Genomic DNA, 20,409 nt, shown 5'->3' with positions numbered 1-20,409 from the left:
AGCTGAAATGCTGAATGCCGATTAGTTGATTGACAGAAACATATTCAATTAATTGTTAAATTTTCAAGCAAAAATGCCAGGAATTCACTGCTTCCGGCTTTGAAAAAAATGATATTAGCTGGTTTTCTTATCTTGTCTTCAATGATAAGAAACTGAAAACCTTTGGGTTTTGGACTGTTGGATGGTCAAAATAAACAATTTGAAGACATCGACGTGGGCTCTGTGAAATTGTGGTGGCTACTTTTCCACTATTTTCTGACATTTAGACCAAACCATTAATCAATTAATTGAGAAAAAATACTCAATCACTAACGGAAAAGTATCATGACTTGCAGCGGCTAATTAAAGCATAACCAGGGCAAAAAGATGGAGACACCAGAATGTGCAGAATTTAGCAACATTTTTATTTAGAAAAATAAATAAAAACAACACAAAACATTTTGTACAAAGAACAAAATCAACATGAAACCATCACTTCATAAAACCATCACTTCATTAAAGCAGAATTAAAATTTTCATATACTGTATATATAATATTTATATTTGTTTTGTCATGATGCTAAAATTTTTGCCATAACATTTTAAACATATTTACATTGTACATTCATTGATGGACACTGCAGGATAAACGAGCAAAAGAGGGAATGTGTCAGCCGTTGTTAACTAAGATTTTAATCTTTAATTTAACTGTTTATCATTTAACAAACATAAAAGTGACAGCATGTGTCAGATTTATTTCAGAAGTTATTACAATCATAGTCAATAATGCAGCAATCTTGGGAATCTCGAAGGGAGCAGCGATGTACAGAAGTGGAGAAAAAAAAGCTTTAGAATATATGATGTTCAATGACAAGGAGGGAGAAACATAGTTGGTGAAGCGGTTTTGTGCGTCTGTCTATGATGAGGTTTATGATTACAATCCAGAAACCACACGCTTATAAAAACAGTAACATCACTGAGCTTACTGTCACCTGTATATCTAACGGCAGATATTACAGCAAGGTATGGCATCAAGAGGAATGCAAAGTACAGTACTGAGTCCAGTTTTCAGTGCGGACACACACACACACACACACACACACACACACACACACACAGTATTGGTTTTGTGACACATTTGTGGTATGGCATCAAGAGGAATGCAAAGTACAGTACTGAGTCCAGTTTTCAGTGCGGACACACACACACACCCACACCCACCCACCCACACACACACACACACACACACACACACACACACACACACACACACACACAGTATTGGTATTGTGACACTTTGTGTCCCAATCTGCCTGATCTGTGGTACTTCATATAATCAGGACTGGAAAAATCATTGTCAAAGAGCCAGAGGGAGAACAAACTGACTATATCCTCTCATTTCCTGTCGCATGTGTGTATATGTGTGTCTGATTACCCAGTTTACAAGTTAAACACGTATTAAAGTGGCGTTCGGTGTGTTACGGCCTCTTGAGGGTACAAAGATGAGCATTTACTGATCAATTTCTCCTGGCTAACATACAGTATTAGGTGCAATTTCAATTTATTTATGGTGGTTGACCGAGTTAATTGGATTTCACGGGTGAGTGAGAGGCTCCATCATTTTAGCGTGAAGCAGCAGTTGTGAATTCTCTGGCTGACTTCTGATTAGGGAATTAATTTTTATCAATGTACACATTTTTCCAGGAATATAGAGGACGTCTCTGTGAATCTGAATTTACAGCGCATTTCTATGCCAACTTCTGAGATATTAAAATAATACATACAAATTGTGGTGAAACATGTACATGGGTGGGCTTATCTACACATTTAGCAGGATAAAAGCAGTATGGGCATTTGTCTAATTGATTTCTTTCAATGTTCATTCAGTATTCATTGTCATTTTAGCTCTGGCTTCATCCACAAGCTAGTAAGAAAAATGTGTCTCTCACCGACTTGCTAAATGTTTGACGCCAATTACTTGTTTACCTCAGCTTTCATTTCAGTTTGTGTACAGTAGCTTCAGCCAACTCCTGTGCTGGGAACTGCTCACAGTTTTACAATAAGAATCATGGTCTTTTGCAAACCAACGCGTTGAACTAAAAGTGGCTTTAATCTGCATATAGTTGTAAACTAGGATGCTGATTCTCAGTGGGATCAGTAGTGCCACTACTTCTCATACTCAATCAGGTGTAATTTGATCTAATGTTAATATTTATTAATGTTGACATCACTGGTTATGGATGCATCACTGCATATAGCATTAAAACATTAAATAATATAGAAAATAATTTCAGCATTTTTTATGTCATCAGTTGCAGTGATAAAACCCCCAAACCACATAGGAAGGTGGAAATAACACATTTTTAACAGCAAACATTCAACTCATAGATGGCAAGATAAAAAGACTTATGTATATACTGTATATGTATATAAACACATATTTTGATTTCTTCTACTAAAAATCTGAGCCAGGAATTGATGCAAATCTACAGTTCCCGATACTCAACCTTAGAAATAACGCTTTTCACATTGTGTTTTTAAGGCTAATTTGTTGCCTCTGGCTCCGAGGTAAATCATCTCCAACCACCATGATATGTCAGAAAGAGTAGAACAAATGTATGTGTGCAAATATGAATTTAAATTTACTGGGCATTCACAATCACATACTCACACACACTATGCAAAAAAAAACAATAAGAGCATGCTGTGGTTTTAATTTACCATAACTAGTTAACAGCATGCTGGTACAGAAAAGTCCCATGGGGGAAATATTGGAACACACGGACACACACACACACACACACACACACACACACACACACACACACACACACACACACACACCATACAGACACAGTTACACACAGTCGTTGCACTTTTGTCCAGCTGTTCATGGTAATGCTGTCGTCTCCAGCCTGGCTATGTCAAGGGGCTCCTTAGCAACCGGGCTGTAAGTTCTGGTCAGTTTGAGGTTGCCATGGAAACCTGGGGGGCTATGCAATATACATGGGCTGGATATGGAGGTGACAATAATGGATGACGTCGACTTACACATAGTCCTTGGCCCTGACTCCTCCATCACATTATCCAGCTGCGTAGGCAGAGGGAGAGAGAGAGAGATGTTCAGGTAGTGTAGCTGAGACTCGACATGTCGGCGGTTGGATGCTTGTGTGAAAATGCAGAGAGGGGAGCGGGGTTGGAGGTTAAGGGAGGGAATGGAGTTTTATCAACTGTTTGATCAATACAGCTCTCCTCCACTTAACCTACCAGCACAAGACCTGAAACAGTCACAGCTGATCAAAGGCATTGATTGTTTGGACTGATGAATGGCTTTCCAATGGCGCCCTTGATGGAGTGGGACTATATCACTCAGTTGACCCTCTATGATCAATAACTCTCCCTCAGAAAAGTAAAGTACTCTAGCTGGGCATATTTTTGTAGATTTGTTTTTTTTATTTCAAGGATAACTCTGGTGTATTTTTTGTAGTTTTGGCCACATTTTCTATCGTAATTGATCTTACCATGTTAAAGGAATAGTTTTACATTTTGGGAAATATGCTTATAGCAGCCGGTTAGCTTAGCTTAGCATAGAGACTGGAAACAGGGGAAAACAGCTACCCTGCCTCTGTCCAAATAACATGTTAATTAGTGAGCTTTGGAGATGCTGATGAGCAGATTTTGTTATGTTCCAGTCTTTGTGCTAAGCTAAGTTAACCAGATGGTGGCTGTAGCATCATATTTAGCATACAGACATGAAAGTGGCATCGATCTTCTCATGTAACTCTCGGCAAGAAAACAAACAAGTGTATTTCCCAAAATGCGTAAATATTCCTTTTACGGGAGAGTAGCTGAGATCTGGGAATGTGGAGACATTTCTAAAGAGAAGTCCCACATGGCAAGAAACTCAGTCAGACGATCAGACGGGTTTGGAGGAGAAAACTAAGGCAAATGGTGAAATTATTACCCAAATTGCCCATCGTAAACAGTTTTCCTTATGAAATGAGCGATCATTACTGATATTTTTCGTGGCCTTCACTTTCATTTTTACCTATAAATGAAGTGGTTTAGCTAATCTGGGTAAACCTGACTGAACACCAGATTGCTCATTTTTCTTGGACTTTGTTGTGACAATGTCAGTGTGTCTAAGATCTCAGAAATTACTTTTGTAAGTATAATGATATAATATCAGCTAAAAATGATGACCAAAACTACAAAAATTAGACCCATGTTGTAGTAATCTGGAATTATCCTTTAAGAATAACTTTTATACATACACATTAAAGTAATAAATTGTATAGAAATGTCTCAATTCTGGATTTAATCTACATTTCTTTGCTCAAAAGAAGCATAAAACATTAAACTGATAAGGAAAAATTAAGTTATATGTATCACAAGTAATAAACTTTTATTTTTTAAGTAAAATCTTTGAGATTTCTCTGTGAAAGTAAGTTATTCTTTTCCCAAGAAATTCATATTTCAATTTGATTCTTGGTTCAATATCTTTTCATCTTTGTGGAAGAGTCAATCAGTTAATTTTGTTTGTCTGGCAAAGCCAATCTGTCTTTGAGAACTTTTGACATGAAAGCACGGTTGATCTGATTAAAAGGAATGGGCGGGAGAAAAAAGGGATATGCCAACCATTTCACATTACTTTACAAATACTTTTAAAACAGATTTGTTTAGCTGCACCGTTAGCATTCAGGGCTATTTTCAGGGAGAAATTTATATGTGGTAGAATCATTGAGCAATACTGTAGAATGGGTGACATGCCCCTTTAAATAGCTGTAAAACACAAATGACTGAAACATCTTAAAAGAGAGGGGAAGTAGTAAGTTAAAGGATAAGGCTGATGAAATTGAATATTCTGATTATTTTCAACAAATCCCTTGAAAAGAGCAAAACAAACAAGGAATTTATCCTGCTGACAATTATTGTTGGTGTAGCCAAACCCTGATGTAGTTACTGTTGTCCAAAGACTATTAATAAAATACTTTAAAAGCCATACTGTTGCACAGTATTCCTTCATTACAAAGAACATGGTTAGTGTAGTTGATTCTGAAACATCTTCAGAAACTAATAATATGATGACATTTAGTAATCTCTGGAAATAACAGTTGTTTTGTGTTGTACAATGTACAAAGTACATCAGTGATATTTTTTGTTTGATCAGTTGACCATGACCTCAGCATGGTATTATTGACTGTGTGCCAGTATAAACATACGTAAGATAATGGAGCTCTGTGGCAGAGACGCATCAGCTATAAAGTATCAGGCTTTTCTACACAGACAATGCTTTTTATTTTAGGTTTGTCATGGGATTTGTTGATTTTCTTGATATAAAAAAAACCCCCAAAAAATCAAAAACAAATGCCACATCTGCTGCACAGAGCAAGAGGTGGATGATTGGTGGACTCTTACAGTAGCAGGCAGATGACTGGTTGGCTGGAGATTGATGTCCGACATGGAGATGTCTTCAGGCTCTGTCAGAGTCTGAACAGTACGCACATAAACACAGCCATTAAGTGTTAGTTATAATCAAAAGGGTTTTTGTACTATTTGGGCACACACTCTTACTGAATACAGAATGGACATTTTAGATAAAGGTGTTGTGTGTTTCAAGTTTCTTGAAACCCACAGTAGCGTAAAAACTAATCTAAATTATACCAAGGTCTTAAAGTATTTTGTTATAGGTAAGGTACAAAAATTAAAGTAAAAATTGACAACATTATAATAAAAAAAATAAAAAGATAAGAAGCAAATGTCAGTTAAAATAAAGACTACATGAACAAATGTTTTAATATTGCAAAATCCAGGTGAAACAAATCAGAAAGAGGAATGTTTGAGCAAAGTACATACTGTATTTCCACAAAAAAGTATTTCTACTTTGTCATTTTACAACACTGAATTAAAATGATTTGTTCCCAGTGATACAGTACGCAATTTAAAAGCAATTATGGATAAAAATAGTAATTTATATCTTCTGCTGTGTGCAGAGACAGAAGCAGATGGAGGACAGAGACTCCTAAAGAATCAGCTGTCTTCGTCTGCAGGCAAGTGCAGTATGTTGAAATGGTGTGGATTAAGTCTGAAATTCCCAGATTACTGGATTAGTCTTTGGACACTCTGTAATGGAGTCCTCAGTGAACCTGACCTGCACGGCAGTACGCCTGTTCGTGCGTGTCTGCATATGTGCATATATGTGGGTTGCTTGTGTTTTTTTTCTGTAAACTAAGATGATTACATCTTAGTTCACAGCGACTTAAAAGCTCCATATACTGAATGTCCCCATCAGCCTGACAGTGTGATGCTTAGAAACATGACACAAATTCATTCAAGAACCACCGTTATGTATAGATATGTTTAAAAAAAGTCAGGTAAATATCAATTTATGTGTTTTCTATCCTTATTCCTTTTTCCTAAATCACTGTATAAATAGAGGAAACTCTCCATAACCTACAGTAGGTCATTCCTATTGACTATCCACAATATATGATGATGAGGTGCACAGGGCAACCACACAAGTGATCAATCACGTGTTCGATGTGATTCAAAGTCCATATTTTAACATCTCAAACATAGTTTTGGAAGTGAAAACAAAGGCGATAATTCAAATTATTACACAAACTGTACAACGTTATGAACACTTGTGATATTCTACATGGGTTCACCTTTAGTTTTGCATCCAAATAAGCGATTCAGAATATTTGCGTTAAACTGTGCATTGTAAAATTGTAGCGACCAACGACATCATGTCCCTAGATCCCTTTAAGACAGAAGTCCGAAGGCCCAGGTTGTAAGAATCTGAATTTTCCATTAAAGCCCCTACGAGGAGGATGTGCAGGATTTTAAAATTCCGACTTTAGTGAATCCTAGTTGTAGTATCAATAAAGATATTATGGCTGTCATGTTGATATCCTCCCACGGATCCAACTGATTGGGACTTGGGAATGAAGGGCTGAAAGCAACACTTAGATTGCACCAATTTTCACTTGGATTGTCTCATTTTTATTTATTTTGCCTATTTCCTGATGGCATATTTTAACTTAAGGTAGTGATTTACAAATATCTACTTTAGAAACATATAAAACTCATACATGTGTGAAACCTACATTTCTGTGACTTAAAGGTATACTATGCAGGATTTTCCTAAAAATCAATGTATAGACTCAATACAAAAGTAATCCCTCTCAGTCATCACTTATGACTCACTAGAAGTGTGTCGCGGTGTATTTATCTACAGAGACTCTGCCCTCTGCCTGCCATTTTCTTATTATTTTGCTGTGTTCGGAACGTTTCTTGGCGTCAACCTTTGGGCAGTGGATATGTAGCCCTTAGCCAATAACAGCACGCACGGTGTGAGGTCGGGACTTCTAGCGTAGCGACCAAGTTACATCACCGTCTCTGTTATTCTCCTCTGCTCCGCTCTGCTCTCTGTCTCTGTGTCATGGATGTATAAAGAGCTGCAGGTCTGTGTGTCTGCTTGACCCGAGGGTGGGGCTGAGCTATACACAAGCAGAGCAGAGCGGACACAGCGGACAGGATGAAGCTCTGCATTCACACAAAATCTGGCAACCTTTTGCAGAGGTGGTTGGGCATCTTTATTTGTGCTTTAGAATATAACTGCCATGAAACAAACAGAAAATAACATTTTATTTATCTGATTCACCGCTTTGTTCTCGCTGGCGCCGTTTGCTCTTTTCATTCACTCTCCAGCTTGCTCCCTCTCTCTCTCTCTTTCTCTCTCTCTCTCTCTCCTCTCTCTCTCTCTCTCTCTCTCTCTCTCTCTCTGGTGTCGACTCGGGTTGGTGGGGCCAACTTTGAATGCTGTGTGTTTACAAACACTAACCAACAAATCCTGCATAGTATACCTTTTAATTAATAAAAAACAAATCAAACAAAACGTTCAGAGTGTTAACTGGACTCAAAAGCAACATGCCGAGTCATACTGAAACATTGGGATCTCAGAGTTTAACCATATAAAACAATCAGTGATATTTACACAGGACCAAATCAATGTGACCTTATTAGATTACATGCTAAGATACTCTTTTCATAACCGTGAAGAGCCCAGATTTTAAGAGGGCTCCAACCGACATAACCTCATTGAGTTACATGCCATGAAATACCGAGCAGTAACATGACGTGTATTGACTTGAACAGGACTCCAAAACAACATGACCTCACTTCTCAAATTTAGGAGGAGAGCATTCAGATCGGCCTTGACGTAATGACAAAACAGGAGCAAAATCTCCCATCAAAAACATAAAACTAACTTGTGAAAAGTTAAACAGAGCACAACATAACTAACACTGTCTCAGTTTGAGGCTACTTGTCTGACACTCAAAGTAATAAAGTTGGAAAGGTATGACGTTCTGGCTGCATAAATCTTCCATTTAATATATATAGTGTATATTTATGAATGTATGCTTTTGCTTTTGACATAAGCCAGTTCTCCATACTCACATTGATCTGTGAGAGGTGACATATGGCTGGGTCAGTAGGGTGGACGGCAGAAGTTCTGTGAAATTCTCCCATGTTGTGACCCCTCACCTTTGACCTCTGGCTGGCATGGCGCACCTGTTTGACATCAGTGGACAACTGACGACTGACAGGCGTCCGAGACGAGCTGTCGTCCTCTGTGTCTGAGAGGTGGGCCTGAGAAAACACATACACACACACACAGACAAAATCACAGACACACAAGACTAAAATCAGCAACTCGAAATTCAAAGCATTTGTCAGAGGAAGTGTAAGACAGAGACATACCATATTATATATGAGGTACACTCACTGATTCGCTCTCAGACTGGGAGGAGTGGCGGGGCTTGCTGGGGCGGTTGCTCTCTGATTGGCTAGTGAGGGTTGATCGGCGGGTGGACTGGAAGCTGCTGCTGCTGAAGCGGTCTCTACCAGTAACGCACAGCAACACCCCGAGGTAGGGTATATACCTGCTGAGTGCTGACCTGAGAGAAAGAGAGGGAAACATTTACTGTTAATCCATAACTGAACCAGTTTTATTATTGACAAATTAAGACTATAAGAAATTGAATGAAACCACAACTGACACCCTGCACACTGACATTTTTGAGTACATGATCAGTGTCCACAGAAACACAAGCTTTTGATTAGGAAAAAAGAGCTATAATATTACATAATGCAGTTTATTGAAACCAGTGAGCCCAACTCCCCTACACATTTCTGTGTTGCCAGAAGGAGAGAAGTCAGCTCCTATAACAGCACATGGTCTCAAAACAGCCCTCACACAATCTGGAACAACCAAAATATTAGAACAACCAAAGAATATGGAAAGCACATTCACTACTGGACATCCACTACAACAACACTAAGAGTCAACAGCCATACTAGCAGCTTTGTGACGCTGTACATGCACACCGCGGTGCTTTGAGCTAAATGCTAACAGCTGCTATCAGCATGCTAACATGCTCACAGTGAGACTTTTAACACAGGTATAATATTCACCATGGTCAACATTTTAGTTAACCATGTTGGAATGCTAACATTTGCTGATTAATCACAAAGTACAGTTGAGGCTGATGGGAATATCATTAGGTTTGCAGGTATTCAGACATAAACCGCTTTGGTTTATGATTAAATACTTGCAACACTGCATAAGTTGAACTCTTGACCAGATGATGGCAGAGGAAGTGATAACAATTCATCCTGGGGGACACATCAATGTGTGTACAAAATATTACAGCAATGCATCCCATTGTTGTAGAGACATTTCACTCAAAGCCACATACAGGAACCTCATGATGGCTCTTGAGGAAAAATCAAGTCTATCAAGTCATTAGGATTCATCCTCTGGGGGCTATCAATGTAATTCAACTGCCTTTTGAAATATTTCAGTCTGGACCAAAGTGGTGGACAATAAACAGACATTTAGGGCAATACTTGGCTAAAGACCCAAAGTAAACAATGATATTTAGCACTGGCAGATTATCTGGGCATCATTAGCCACCAAAAACTGAGAAAGAAATTAATGAAATCCAGAGTGACGAAAACCTGGACAGAAAACCTGGCGACCCAGAGGAAACACTGTGACTTCTGCCAACAAGAGGAGACAGAGCAACACTGCCAGCTTCACTGCAGCCTGTGTAAAGACAGTGGAGTCGTTTTTTTAACCATAAAATAAACCTCAAATACCAAATATTCGACACACTCTCAGAGGAAAACAAAATTCAATATTTACTTGGGCAAAAAAAATGGACATTGCCACAGAAGCATCAAAATATGTCAGGGCAAAACCACCAGAACAACACAGCAAACTTCAAAATCTGCTGTCTAGTTTTTAATTTTAAAATCTTTTTTGATTGATTGATTCTCACTATTCCCAATTATGAAAAGATACACAAATAAAGCAATTAAAAAAAACAACAATAAAAAATAGGTTTGGTTCAGTTGCCTTAGAATATGTTAGTGTGTCTTTCCGGATGAAATTATGACCTAAGAGATTGGATTTGGGTCCCTTGCTGACTCTGTTGGGAGAGATTTGGGATCATTTATTAACATATTTAAAGTATGAAATGATCTTGGCTATTCTACATGTACCCAACTTGCATGTGTCTCCCCCATACTGAACTATGCTGCAGGGGTGTGGGGCTTAAAAGAATCTAAAACTATAGACACCCTACAGAATAGAGCTTTACAATGTCTTCTGGGGCTTCACAGATTTGATTCCAGCAATTCAGGGAGATATGAGCTGTGTACCAGGGTCTGTGCAACGAAAATGTGAAATGATCTGACTGTGGAACCGTCTAATCAAAATAGCAGAGGACAGAATAAATAAAGTATTTATGTGGAGCAAATCAGACGGTTCTCCACGGGCAATGGAAATTTACTCAATTTTTGAGGAGGTGGATATGCTGTAAATTAACAGGAATAATCTGTGCTATAGTCTTAACTCTATTAAAAATAAGCTTTCACACAAATTTGAAGAAAAATGGTTTGAAAACGTTCTCTAAAACCCAAAATTAAGGACATATATGCATATCAAACAGAATTTTGGCCCTGATTTACATGTTACATCTTGTTTATCTAGAAGCCAAAGATCAGTGGTTGCACAGTCGAGAGCTGGTATTCTTCCTCCGGCCGTTGAGGTCGGTCGATTCAAAAATACTCCGGAGGGAAACAGACTGTGTGAGCTGTGTGGTTTGGGTGAAGAGGAAAGTGAGTCCCGTTTTCTTTTGTGCTGTACAAATTATGATAACTTAAAGAGAGTTACTGTGCCGTGAAATTGCTTGACAGAACTCTGAATTATTCTGGTGTTCAGATGAGCAAAAACTAGAAAGTCTTTTTAATTTTGATGTGTTCAAACTTTATCTCAAAAGCCTGGAAAACAAGGCAAGCTAGATTGTTTAATTAGTATTTATTTTGATTTTACAGTAATACACTGTAAGCTTCTGTCAGTCATTTAACAGTTCTGCACTACTCAATGATGGTCTGAAGCTCTGAACGTGAAAGATGCTTCAGTTGTTTCCTTATTTTCTTCCTCTGTTGTTTGACTAAGTATACGCTGTACTCCGGTCCTGGCTTATTTCAGTTTATGTTGTCTTGTAAGCCCATGTGGACTGAGCATGCAATTGTATGCATGACATAATATTAAAATTTTATTCATTCATTCATATATTTGACTGTATATCTTATCTTAGCATATATATTCTTCAATTTTTTAAATTAACCTTTTGGTAATGATTTACTTTATATCACTAAATGTAGTATACAATTGTTAAGTAGTTCTATAGTGTAGTGTATGGTGTATGGTGTATTTTGTATGGTGTTATAGCACTGTGAAAATTGAATGAATTATATGAATACACAAATTGAGACAGAACTCCCCATGCACAGCCAGTATTTTCAGTCAGGTGCTGGTCGGTTGCAGGAACATACAGTTTACAGTGTGCGGTGGTTGATTTTGATTTTCACACAAATTGTTATATTGACACTGTAGACCTTTTACTGCACAATGTCTGCTTTGACAATGCTGTTGTGTACTGTGAAAGTGACAAACACAGCCGGGTTATATATAATAACCTGGGTAAATGGTAAACTCAGAATAATGTTATTTCCACACCATTAGTTCAAACTGCTATTAATGAAACTCAGCAATTGAGTGTGTATCGTACCTGTATTTCGGATGTGTAATGGCATATATGATGGGGTTGTGGATAGCAGACGCTTTAGCGATCACAGCAGGAACAGAGTTCATATAGGGAGTCAGCATGTCAGCGTACCTGAGGGAGAGAAGAGAGAAGAAAGGAGGAGGGCATGGACAGATGTTGTGGGGAAGAAGAAAAATGAGAGAAGGAAATGAGGCACCTTCGTGCGACAAGGGCAGCAGTGGGTGTGTTCTTAAGTACAGAACTGGTGCAGAGACACGAGAGCGGGACATACAGTCACACCCACACGCAATGTTGGATTCATGTTTAAAGATCCCATTAAATGTGCATTTGAACTTTCTAAAAAGCAGTATATCCTCAGAGGTGACTTTACACTGCAGTGGTAGGTGTAGCTGAAAGTTGAATGAAAAGCCTTTCTGCCCGTCCAATGAAATCAAACTTTTTTCTTTAACTAATAACCCAGTTGGTTTACAGTTAAGATCGTCAAATGTCCTGCCCCCAGCATTCTGTGGAAGAAATACAAATAAATCACATTAAAGAAGGAATGATATTGTACAATGCCATAAGATGACTTTGGTTTTACTTGCCCAAATTTAGAGATTTGATGGATATCTTGGACATGAATGGATTGTGGTGCTAACAGGTTTGGAAAATGTTAGAAAACGTTAATCTACAGACCTGGCTGGGAACAGTTTGCCTTGGAACTACTAAAGCAATAGTCTAAAACTACAAGTTCTGTGGATTATGGTCTGTGTTACAGGGACACTGATTCATTGCTGTTCAGTGCTTTGAAACATAGGTTTTCAATGCTGTGAGCAGCACCAACCAAATTCTATTTGCAGGGCATATAACTAAAAACAGAGCTGCAAATAAAACCAAAACCTATTTACATGCAAAGATACTATTTGGGGTAAGTATGTGTTTTTGTGATTTGGGTCAACTGACCCTTTAAGTACAAATCTCACAAAATTGCTGCCAGTTTTAGGATTAATTTCTCATCCTCCAGGCAGCACAGGGGCCAGTTTATGTTACTATAATGATCCACTTGAGGAAGCCTGCTAGAGATTCTTACTTGCGTTTAGATTGAACACAGAGCAATTAGATGTTCAAACCTTTAGCCATCCATTAGTAGCCATAGTTACACTTGCTGCAACTCGTTAGAACTGAGTGATGGATGGATGACCTTTCACAAGGGCGGCTTTAATAACGTATTTAACTATCAGCAATGTTTTATTATTATGACCTGTGTCTCCCTAAATATAAGTTCTTCACCAGTTTTTTATTTCCTATGGAGATGTTTGGACATCACCAAATGTCTCTCCAGCACTCATTGACAAAATACACACACACACACACACACACACATATAGACTTACCCAGCAAATGCAGTGAGGGCTGCACAGGAGTAAGGGGCCCAGGAGATTACGAATAGCAGGATGACGATGAGCGCAATCTTGGCCATCTTCCATTCACTTCTCAACTTATGGAACCTCTTAGCAGAGTCTCTGGTCCCTTGACAGTTGATCTTTGTTATCGCTCTGTCAAACACAGACACTCACCATAGTTATGAAACCTTATTTATTGTTCTTCAAAGCTTTTTTATTCTTCCGTACATTTTTCGATCGCTTACTATTTATGCGTCCCATGTGGAAATGCTTAACATATCAAAATATGGTACCTATAGCACCACTATGTGGTCAGTTATTATGTTTTTTTTACATTTTGGCTAATAACTCATGACCCATGAGGTGTAGCAAAACAATATTTGCAGAGTGTGTTCCTTGGACAATGCCGATTCGACAGATATAAGCCAAGCCTATTCGCATCTAGAAAAAATTTCTGCCATTTTGGATTTTTGGTAAACACATTTTTTGCTTCTTTTGGCACATATTTCATCTAATCTTCATCAAATTTGGTACAGACAACATTTAGATGATCTCGAATAAAACTTTTGAGTTCATTTTTGGGCATCACTTACCATTTGTCTGTAATTGGCTACCAAAATTTTGAACGGTGTGGCCTGATGCACTTACATTGATAACTCTTCAATGCTAAGTTCGGTTGCAACCAAATTTGGGAGTGTTGAACATACAGCCACACTGCACAAGTGTGTAACATTTGATACAATTCTACCCGCAGGAGGCACTACTGTAATATCATAACATGATATTTCTACACATATACATATATATTGAAACATGGCATCAATAGCCCCACCTTGTGGCCATAAATGAAACACCGCCATACTACTTATTAACTGCTGTATCTCTTAAACATAATATTCCACGGTAACCAAATTCAGCAAAGTTGTACACATGGGGATACTGAACAAGTCTGTAGCATTTGATAAAATTTCACCTGTAGGTGGCGCTACAAGATCTTAAAAAGTGTCAGCATTCATATGCATTTTCCACCAGAAATGCATTTTCTAGTTTGCTTTTGTTTCAATATTAATTGGTCATTTTAACTACATTTGGCCATTTCAAGATCATTTTCTCAGGAAGGCTTCTATTTTTCTTTCCAGTTAATTTATTTTGATGGCTACATTAACTGACTTAGACATTCATGGTGATTGTGTGTTCTTGCACATAATGTCCTAATCACCTACATTGTCAGCGTCATCCGCACAGGCAGCATTAGTGTTCAGGTTGAGCGAGACATCAGTGGAAATCGATAGCAATACCCAGACACGTCGTTAATCAACAAGACATCAGTATCAACACACACACCGCACAGTCTCGGACACCCATGTCTTTATCGATGCATGTGGGAGTGTGTGTTGTTTAGTGTGTTGTTGGGTCACAGGATACTCAATGGAAGAAGACAGTGGGAGCATGACTAAACATAAACAATATGTGTGGACGTACTCACCGCGTTGTGTGTCGGATGGCTCTGAAGATGCAGCAGTAGCAGAAGATGATGATGGAGAGAGGAATGAAGAAGACAAAGGTAAAGAGCAGCATTGTGTAAGAGCGGACAGAAGGCGTGAATGTCATGTAGTCCCAGGAACAAGACGTCATCAGACCCTCTGGGACATAGGCGCCTGTGAAAGAACACGCACACTTTAGTGGTTGCTTCAACACCATTAAGTCTGACAATACCTATTTATCTGTCAGTTTCTGTATTGTATATCTTACTGCTTCTTCACAATCTGAAAGCCTTGAACTACTTGTGTCTGTAATATGAACACATATCCTTGTAACTGCCCTCCAAGTGCAGTCCTTACAATAACCAGTAGGCAGAGTTGAATTTCATACTGCAGCAGATATTACAGTCTAGTTTTTCAGGCTTTATCATGTTGGTGTATTGCAAATTCTACACACTACTGTTTACTTATGGCTTGTGTTAATTTTCTCCATACCTTCCTACTTCCCTGATTTGCATCTCAATATGGCTAAAATTACTATTTAAAGGAATAGATATTCTGAAAAAAATACTTCCGTTATATATTTGAGTTCTTGCTGAGAACTAGCTGAGAAGTTTGATACCACTCTCATATTTGTATGCTAAATATGAAGTTAAAGCTAGGAAAGCTGTTAGCTTAGCTTAGCATTAAGACTGGAGACACGTTAACAAAGCTGGCCTGACCCTGTACAACATCAATCATCATCAATCGTCATTAGCACGGTCCTTTCACTTAACCTTCATCAAGAAAGCAAATATGTGTATTGTAATTGCTTAATTGTTTCTTGAAAGTTTCTTATCAAAATGTTAAAATGAAACACAATTAGACATAACTTTTATAATTTTAATTGATAATGTTTTTAATTATTTTTTATTCTAAAATTGTATTTACATTATTTATGATCACCTGTCTTATTTTGTCCAAATAACAGTACAAAATATTCAGTTAACTTTAATGAAAGCAGAGTAATGTAATCAATCTTTGGCATTTTTGTCTGCAAAATAATTTGAAAAATCAGCAATTCAAAATATATCCAATAGTTGTCAAGATATTTCACTTTGAACTTTGAAGTGTTGGACCAACCAACATTACTAGAGCCATGTCATTGCATTGCAAATGAACACCAACAGTTGTTTTATTTTTCTGATTCAAACTGTATTACACAGATTTATGCAGTATTCACTTGTACCAACTGTGAGACCAAGTGGCCCAACTGCAAAATTCATCAGGAAGCAGCTCTCTCCGATTGTTTCGACTGTGGAGACTCTTCTAGTGTTTTGTATGCACACCACAGGCTCTTTCTATATGGGACAGCATCCTTCATTTAACATAAAATCCACAAAGAAAATCTACACACACGCACATAAAGATACCCTAGTAATGTGTCTCCACTTACATGTCTAACACAATTAACCACACATGCACACATAATATTTTCTAAAAATCAAACAACAGCAGTCCTACAAAAACACTTTTTCTCCTGTTCTCCAGACACGGAAGGAAGCCATACGTCATTTTTATTACATGTTGTGTTAAGTTGTTGTGGCAGTGGGGGCTCCAAAACCCAAGAGATGTTTTAGTGAAAAACAATCCCTGAAACAGAGTGTTACAACTGCCATAAAAGTTACCAGAACAGTATATGTGTCCAACTACATATGTAGTTTGTGACTGAATAAATGGACATGTTGCCTTTACCATCTTAACTCCAGTATCAACATTAGAAATATAACTCAAAGGGATACTCTGATGAAAAAAGATCTCATGGTATAACTGGCTGTGCATAAAGAATGTAATATATTACATAAACATAGCCTATCCAGTGGCTAAATATTTATCAGAAGGAAATCATGATAATCCACACATTTTGAAAATAAACCTTACAGATCATATGCAGGGAACTCACATACAATAGTGTTGCATTACTTCTATATGTACTTTCACAAATATCTCAGGTATCCTTATGCAGTATTGTACTATATGCACTGAGGTCTACTGAGATTGTAGAGCCCATTTACTGTATGTATGACATGTTTGGAATCTCAGGGTCAGTTTTAAATTGGTTTTATTCACATCTTCAGAATAGGACTTTTGTTTATTGGGAATTCGGCTTCATCAAAGACACCAGCTACCTGTGGAGATCCACATGGCCTTCCTGTTCTCTTTCTACACAGACATAACACTGATTCATTTTAGGTAGTTGACACTCAGCTGTATTTTCCCTTCATTGTTGCAATCTCCAGAAACTTGCAAACAAACAATTAAGTGCATATGTGTGTGATTTTTCTCCTTCTACCCTAGTATCAATTACAGTCTCAATGCCTGCTGTGTTGTGTCGTGCTCATTGGTTGTCCTATGATTTAAAGTCCCATCTGGACAGACAAATGTCTGAACTTTGAGAACAAACTGTTTCCTGTTATTTGGTTCAACAGCTTAGCGTGCAGGTTTAGTTCTGTGTGACAGTTGAAGAAGTAGAAAACTAACCTAAAACATGCTGAATACACAGTTCTATTTGGGAGCACATACAACAAAGGAAAAATAGAGCAAGACTCCACAGCCTCAACAAATATTGTCGGGTTGTTGTAATGTCAGCTACAGGTAAAAACTCTAGTCTGTCATCTTGTAATGGATTTATATTAAATGTAATTGGCATGTTGACAAAAGGCATAGTCAGATCTGTTTGCCATACTAGCAGGAATGTGACATACTGACACAAATGAAAACAGAGAGAGAGAAGTACTAAAGCAGAGCTCAAGAAACTAAATCCCTCAGAGGAATCTCGCTGATCAATAATGACTCAACTTCCAGGTCTCTCAGTGTAGTTGTACTCACTCCAGCCAAAGAAGGGCGGCAGGCTCCAGCCCATAGAGTAGACCCAGGCAGCAGCCACGATGCTAAGGGCTTTCCTGCGAGACATCGCACCCAGGGAAGCCAGAGGCCTAGTTATCACCACGTACCGGTCCACCGCAATCACCATCAGTGTCATCATACTGCAGATACCAAACAGGGCTCCACAGAAGGCATACAACTCACAACCTGGAGGAGGAGAGGTAATGATAGGCTGAAGAAGCAGTAGAGAGGAAGGATAAATATGTTTGCCCAGTAATCCAGCAGCTCTTGTACAATAGTCATGTAAAATACTGTAGTTTAATTCAGTTTTGTCCAATGCATGTGCTAATATCATACTAGCTAGAGAACATTTGTTGCATTTATGCTGTTGTTTATTTTATGTGGCCTGTAATGGCTAATAGTTACATGTACTGTAACATTAACATTTCTCTTTTTGACAAATCTGTATGCTGACCTAGCTAGCCAAAAAGCCACAAACAGTTGATTTAATTAGATTGACTCCAATGAAGCTACATTACAGTTGAAAGTGTTGTGTGATAGCTGAATAGACCTGAAGAGTGGATGATACAGTCACATTAACAGAAGTCTAGTGTTATGACCCGGCCTAGGGGGAACCCTGGTGCAACATGAAAGATGAGACTCCCCCCTTCCCAGCTCCCATGAACCACCAGCAACAGAGGATTTGCAGCTCTTTAAATGTTTATTTTAAAATCGTTTAGCTTCAGGAAAACAGCAAAACAATAAACAAAAGGGAACTAAAGCTGGGCAACCTAAAATTACCTACTCAAACAAAAAGGAACAAAAATGGAGGAAAAAAAGGATTAAACAAAAATGCTACCCACCCCTACCAAAACCTAGGCTATTTACATCAATTTGGCAAATCTATGCACAACATTTTATACAGAGACATGTTGGCTGGCAGGCTGGTTGGAAGTAAAGAGAGGAGAGCCCGCAGGAACTGGGGGAAGCCGGCCTTTAAACTGGAACCAATCAACTCCCTGGATAACCTACACACTCACACAGTCACAACCATTCAATAGGACAATCAGCCGAGCTCACCTGCAGCCCATCACACACAGGCACCACAGCAGGATCACCAGTGAGAGCGAGAGAGAAAGAGACCCACAACACAGGCACAGAGGGGATTACAGTATGTACACAAATACATAGAAAATGTTCATACAACCTCGGGGTCGTAACACTAGAAATAAGTTTATGTTTTCACAACCACAGGCTTTTACTTTGAATGCTCCTGAATTCACCACAAACATTTTAGCCATGCTAACAACATAGCTCAAGGGTTGGCAATGCTGATGAGTTGGATATAGTCCATATTTTGGGCCAGTTGGTCTAGTCTTGTTGCAATCTCATCAAATGTTAGCTGGGTTACCTTCCTTGCAGACATGTTTGTTCGCTGACAATGAGTCCTAATGACATTATAATTGCCTGATTTTTAATCCAGTCTAAATTTCCTGTCACCCTTGGTTGTATTTAAATGCTAACATGCTAAAAATAATGCTAAGTGTTACATTAGCATGTTGGATGAGCTGGTGAGACATGTATAATTGATTTTAGGATATAAGAAATGTCAAGTCTGATGTATTGCAGCTGTTGAAAAAAAATGATTCCCAGTTGTAATCAGCCCCTTAAATGTTGACATGATCAAATAAAAGTCTGGTACATACAGTAACGTCCATTTAATGTGAACCTGTCAGCAAAGAATCAAGCAGAAGAAGAAGTTTCACATTTTTTGCTCTTCTAGAGATAAATAAAAGACAAAGTGACTCATTTTTCACGCTATCTTGTGTTCAGGTGTGATTTCTTCACAGCACTCTTATTACATTGCAACTTATTATATATTTAACATGTGTACACAACCAGTTCAGACCTCCGAGATATAAGCCAAGGTTATTTTGAGACTTGTGAGACATTTTTAAAGCCTGTTAATGTCAACGCTAACAACAAAAATCTGTTTCTAATTATATACTCTGCTGTCACAACAGGTAATTTAGTATTTTATTGCAACCAAGCACATTTGAATTGAATTAAAGAAAGAAGAGAAAACAGGAGAGATACACTAGAGGGAATGTAAACACATGGAATAAAGAATAGAAAGGAAGCGGAGGGGAAAGGAAGGGAGAGTGAGGATGAGAATGGGGAGAGCCAAAGATGAAGGATGAGTTAGGGTGTCAGTCGAAGGAAAGTAGCAGCAAGATAAAAGATAGATGAATGGGGAAAACAGGAAGAGGGTTAGAGAAAATGTGGAATGTACAAACAGCATATTAGTGTTTAAATATTTAATATAACATACTTGTTACATGCTGACTTACTCTGCGTGGTTTCATTGAGAGGCTTTGTTGACAAGACCGCTAACATGTCTCTTTTCGTTCCACAATTCAAGGGGCTGTTCTCCATAGATTACACCAAATGTATCCATAATGTATGATGAAATCTGATACACACATTTATGCACACTTGTAGATATATGTGCAAGCCTATACACTCACTCACACACACACACACACAGACAAAATACAA

The 20,409-nt window shown here is 38.2% G+C and overlaps 1 protein-coding gene across 1 annotated transcript in view; it reads right to left on the bottom strand.

Annotated features, from left to right (window-relative positions):
- Positions 1-480: 480 nt before the first annotated feature.
- The window catches only part of LOC137172225 (melanopsin-A-like), a 38,242-nt gene continuing 18,313 nt past the window's right edge, over positions 481-20,409 (bottom strand). The window contains exons 4-11 of the mRNA XM_067576526.1: positions 17,854-18,057; positions 14,991-15,162; positions 13,496-13,657; positions 12,126-12,233; positions 8,771-8,942; positions 8,443-8,634; positions 5,398-5,469; positions 481-3,070 (exon numbers count right to left, since the gene is read on the bottom strand). Coding sequence (XP_067432627.1) covers positions 2,870-3,070; positions 5,398-5,469; positions 8,443-8,634; positions 8,771-8,942; positions 12,126-12,233; positions 13,496-13,657; positions 14,991-15,162; positions 17,854-18,057 — 1,283 coding nt within the window. The 3' untranslated portion in view covers positions 481-2,869. The remainder of the gene's footprint in view (positions 3,071-5,397; positions 5,470-8,442; positions 8,635-8,770; positions 8,943-12,125; positions 12,234-13,495; positions 13,658-14,990; positions 15,163-17,853; positions 18,058-20,409) is intronic.

The sequence above is a fragment of the Thunnus thynnus genome, chromosome 20, assembly GCF_963924715.1.
Source record: "Thunnus thynnus chromosome 20, fThuThy2.1, whole genome shotgun sequence".
NCBI classification, from domain to species: domain Eukaryota; kingdom Metazoa; phylum Chordata; class Actinopteri; order Scombriformes; family Scombridae; genus Thunnus; species Thunnus thynnus.
This window is presented reverse-complemented; position numbering and strand designations above follow the sequence as displayed.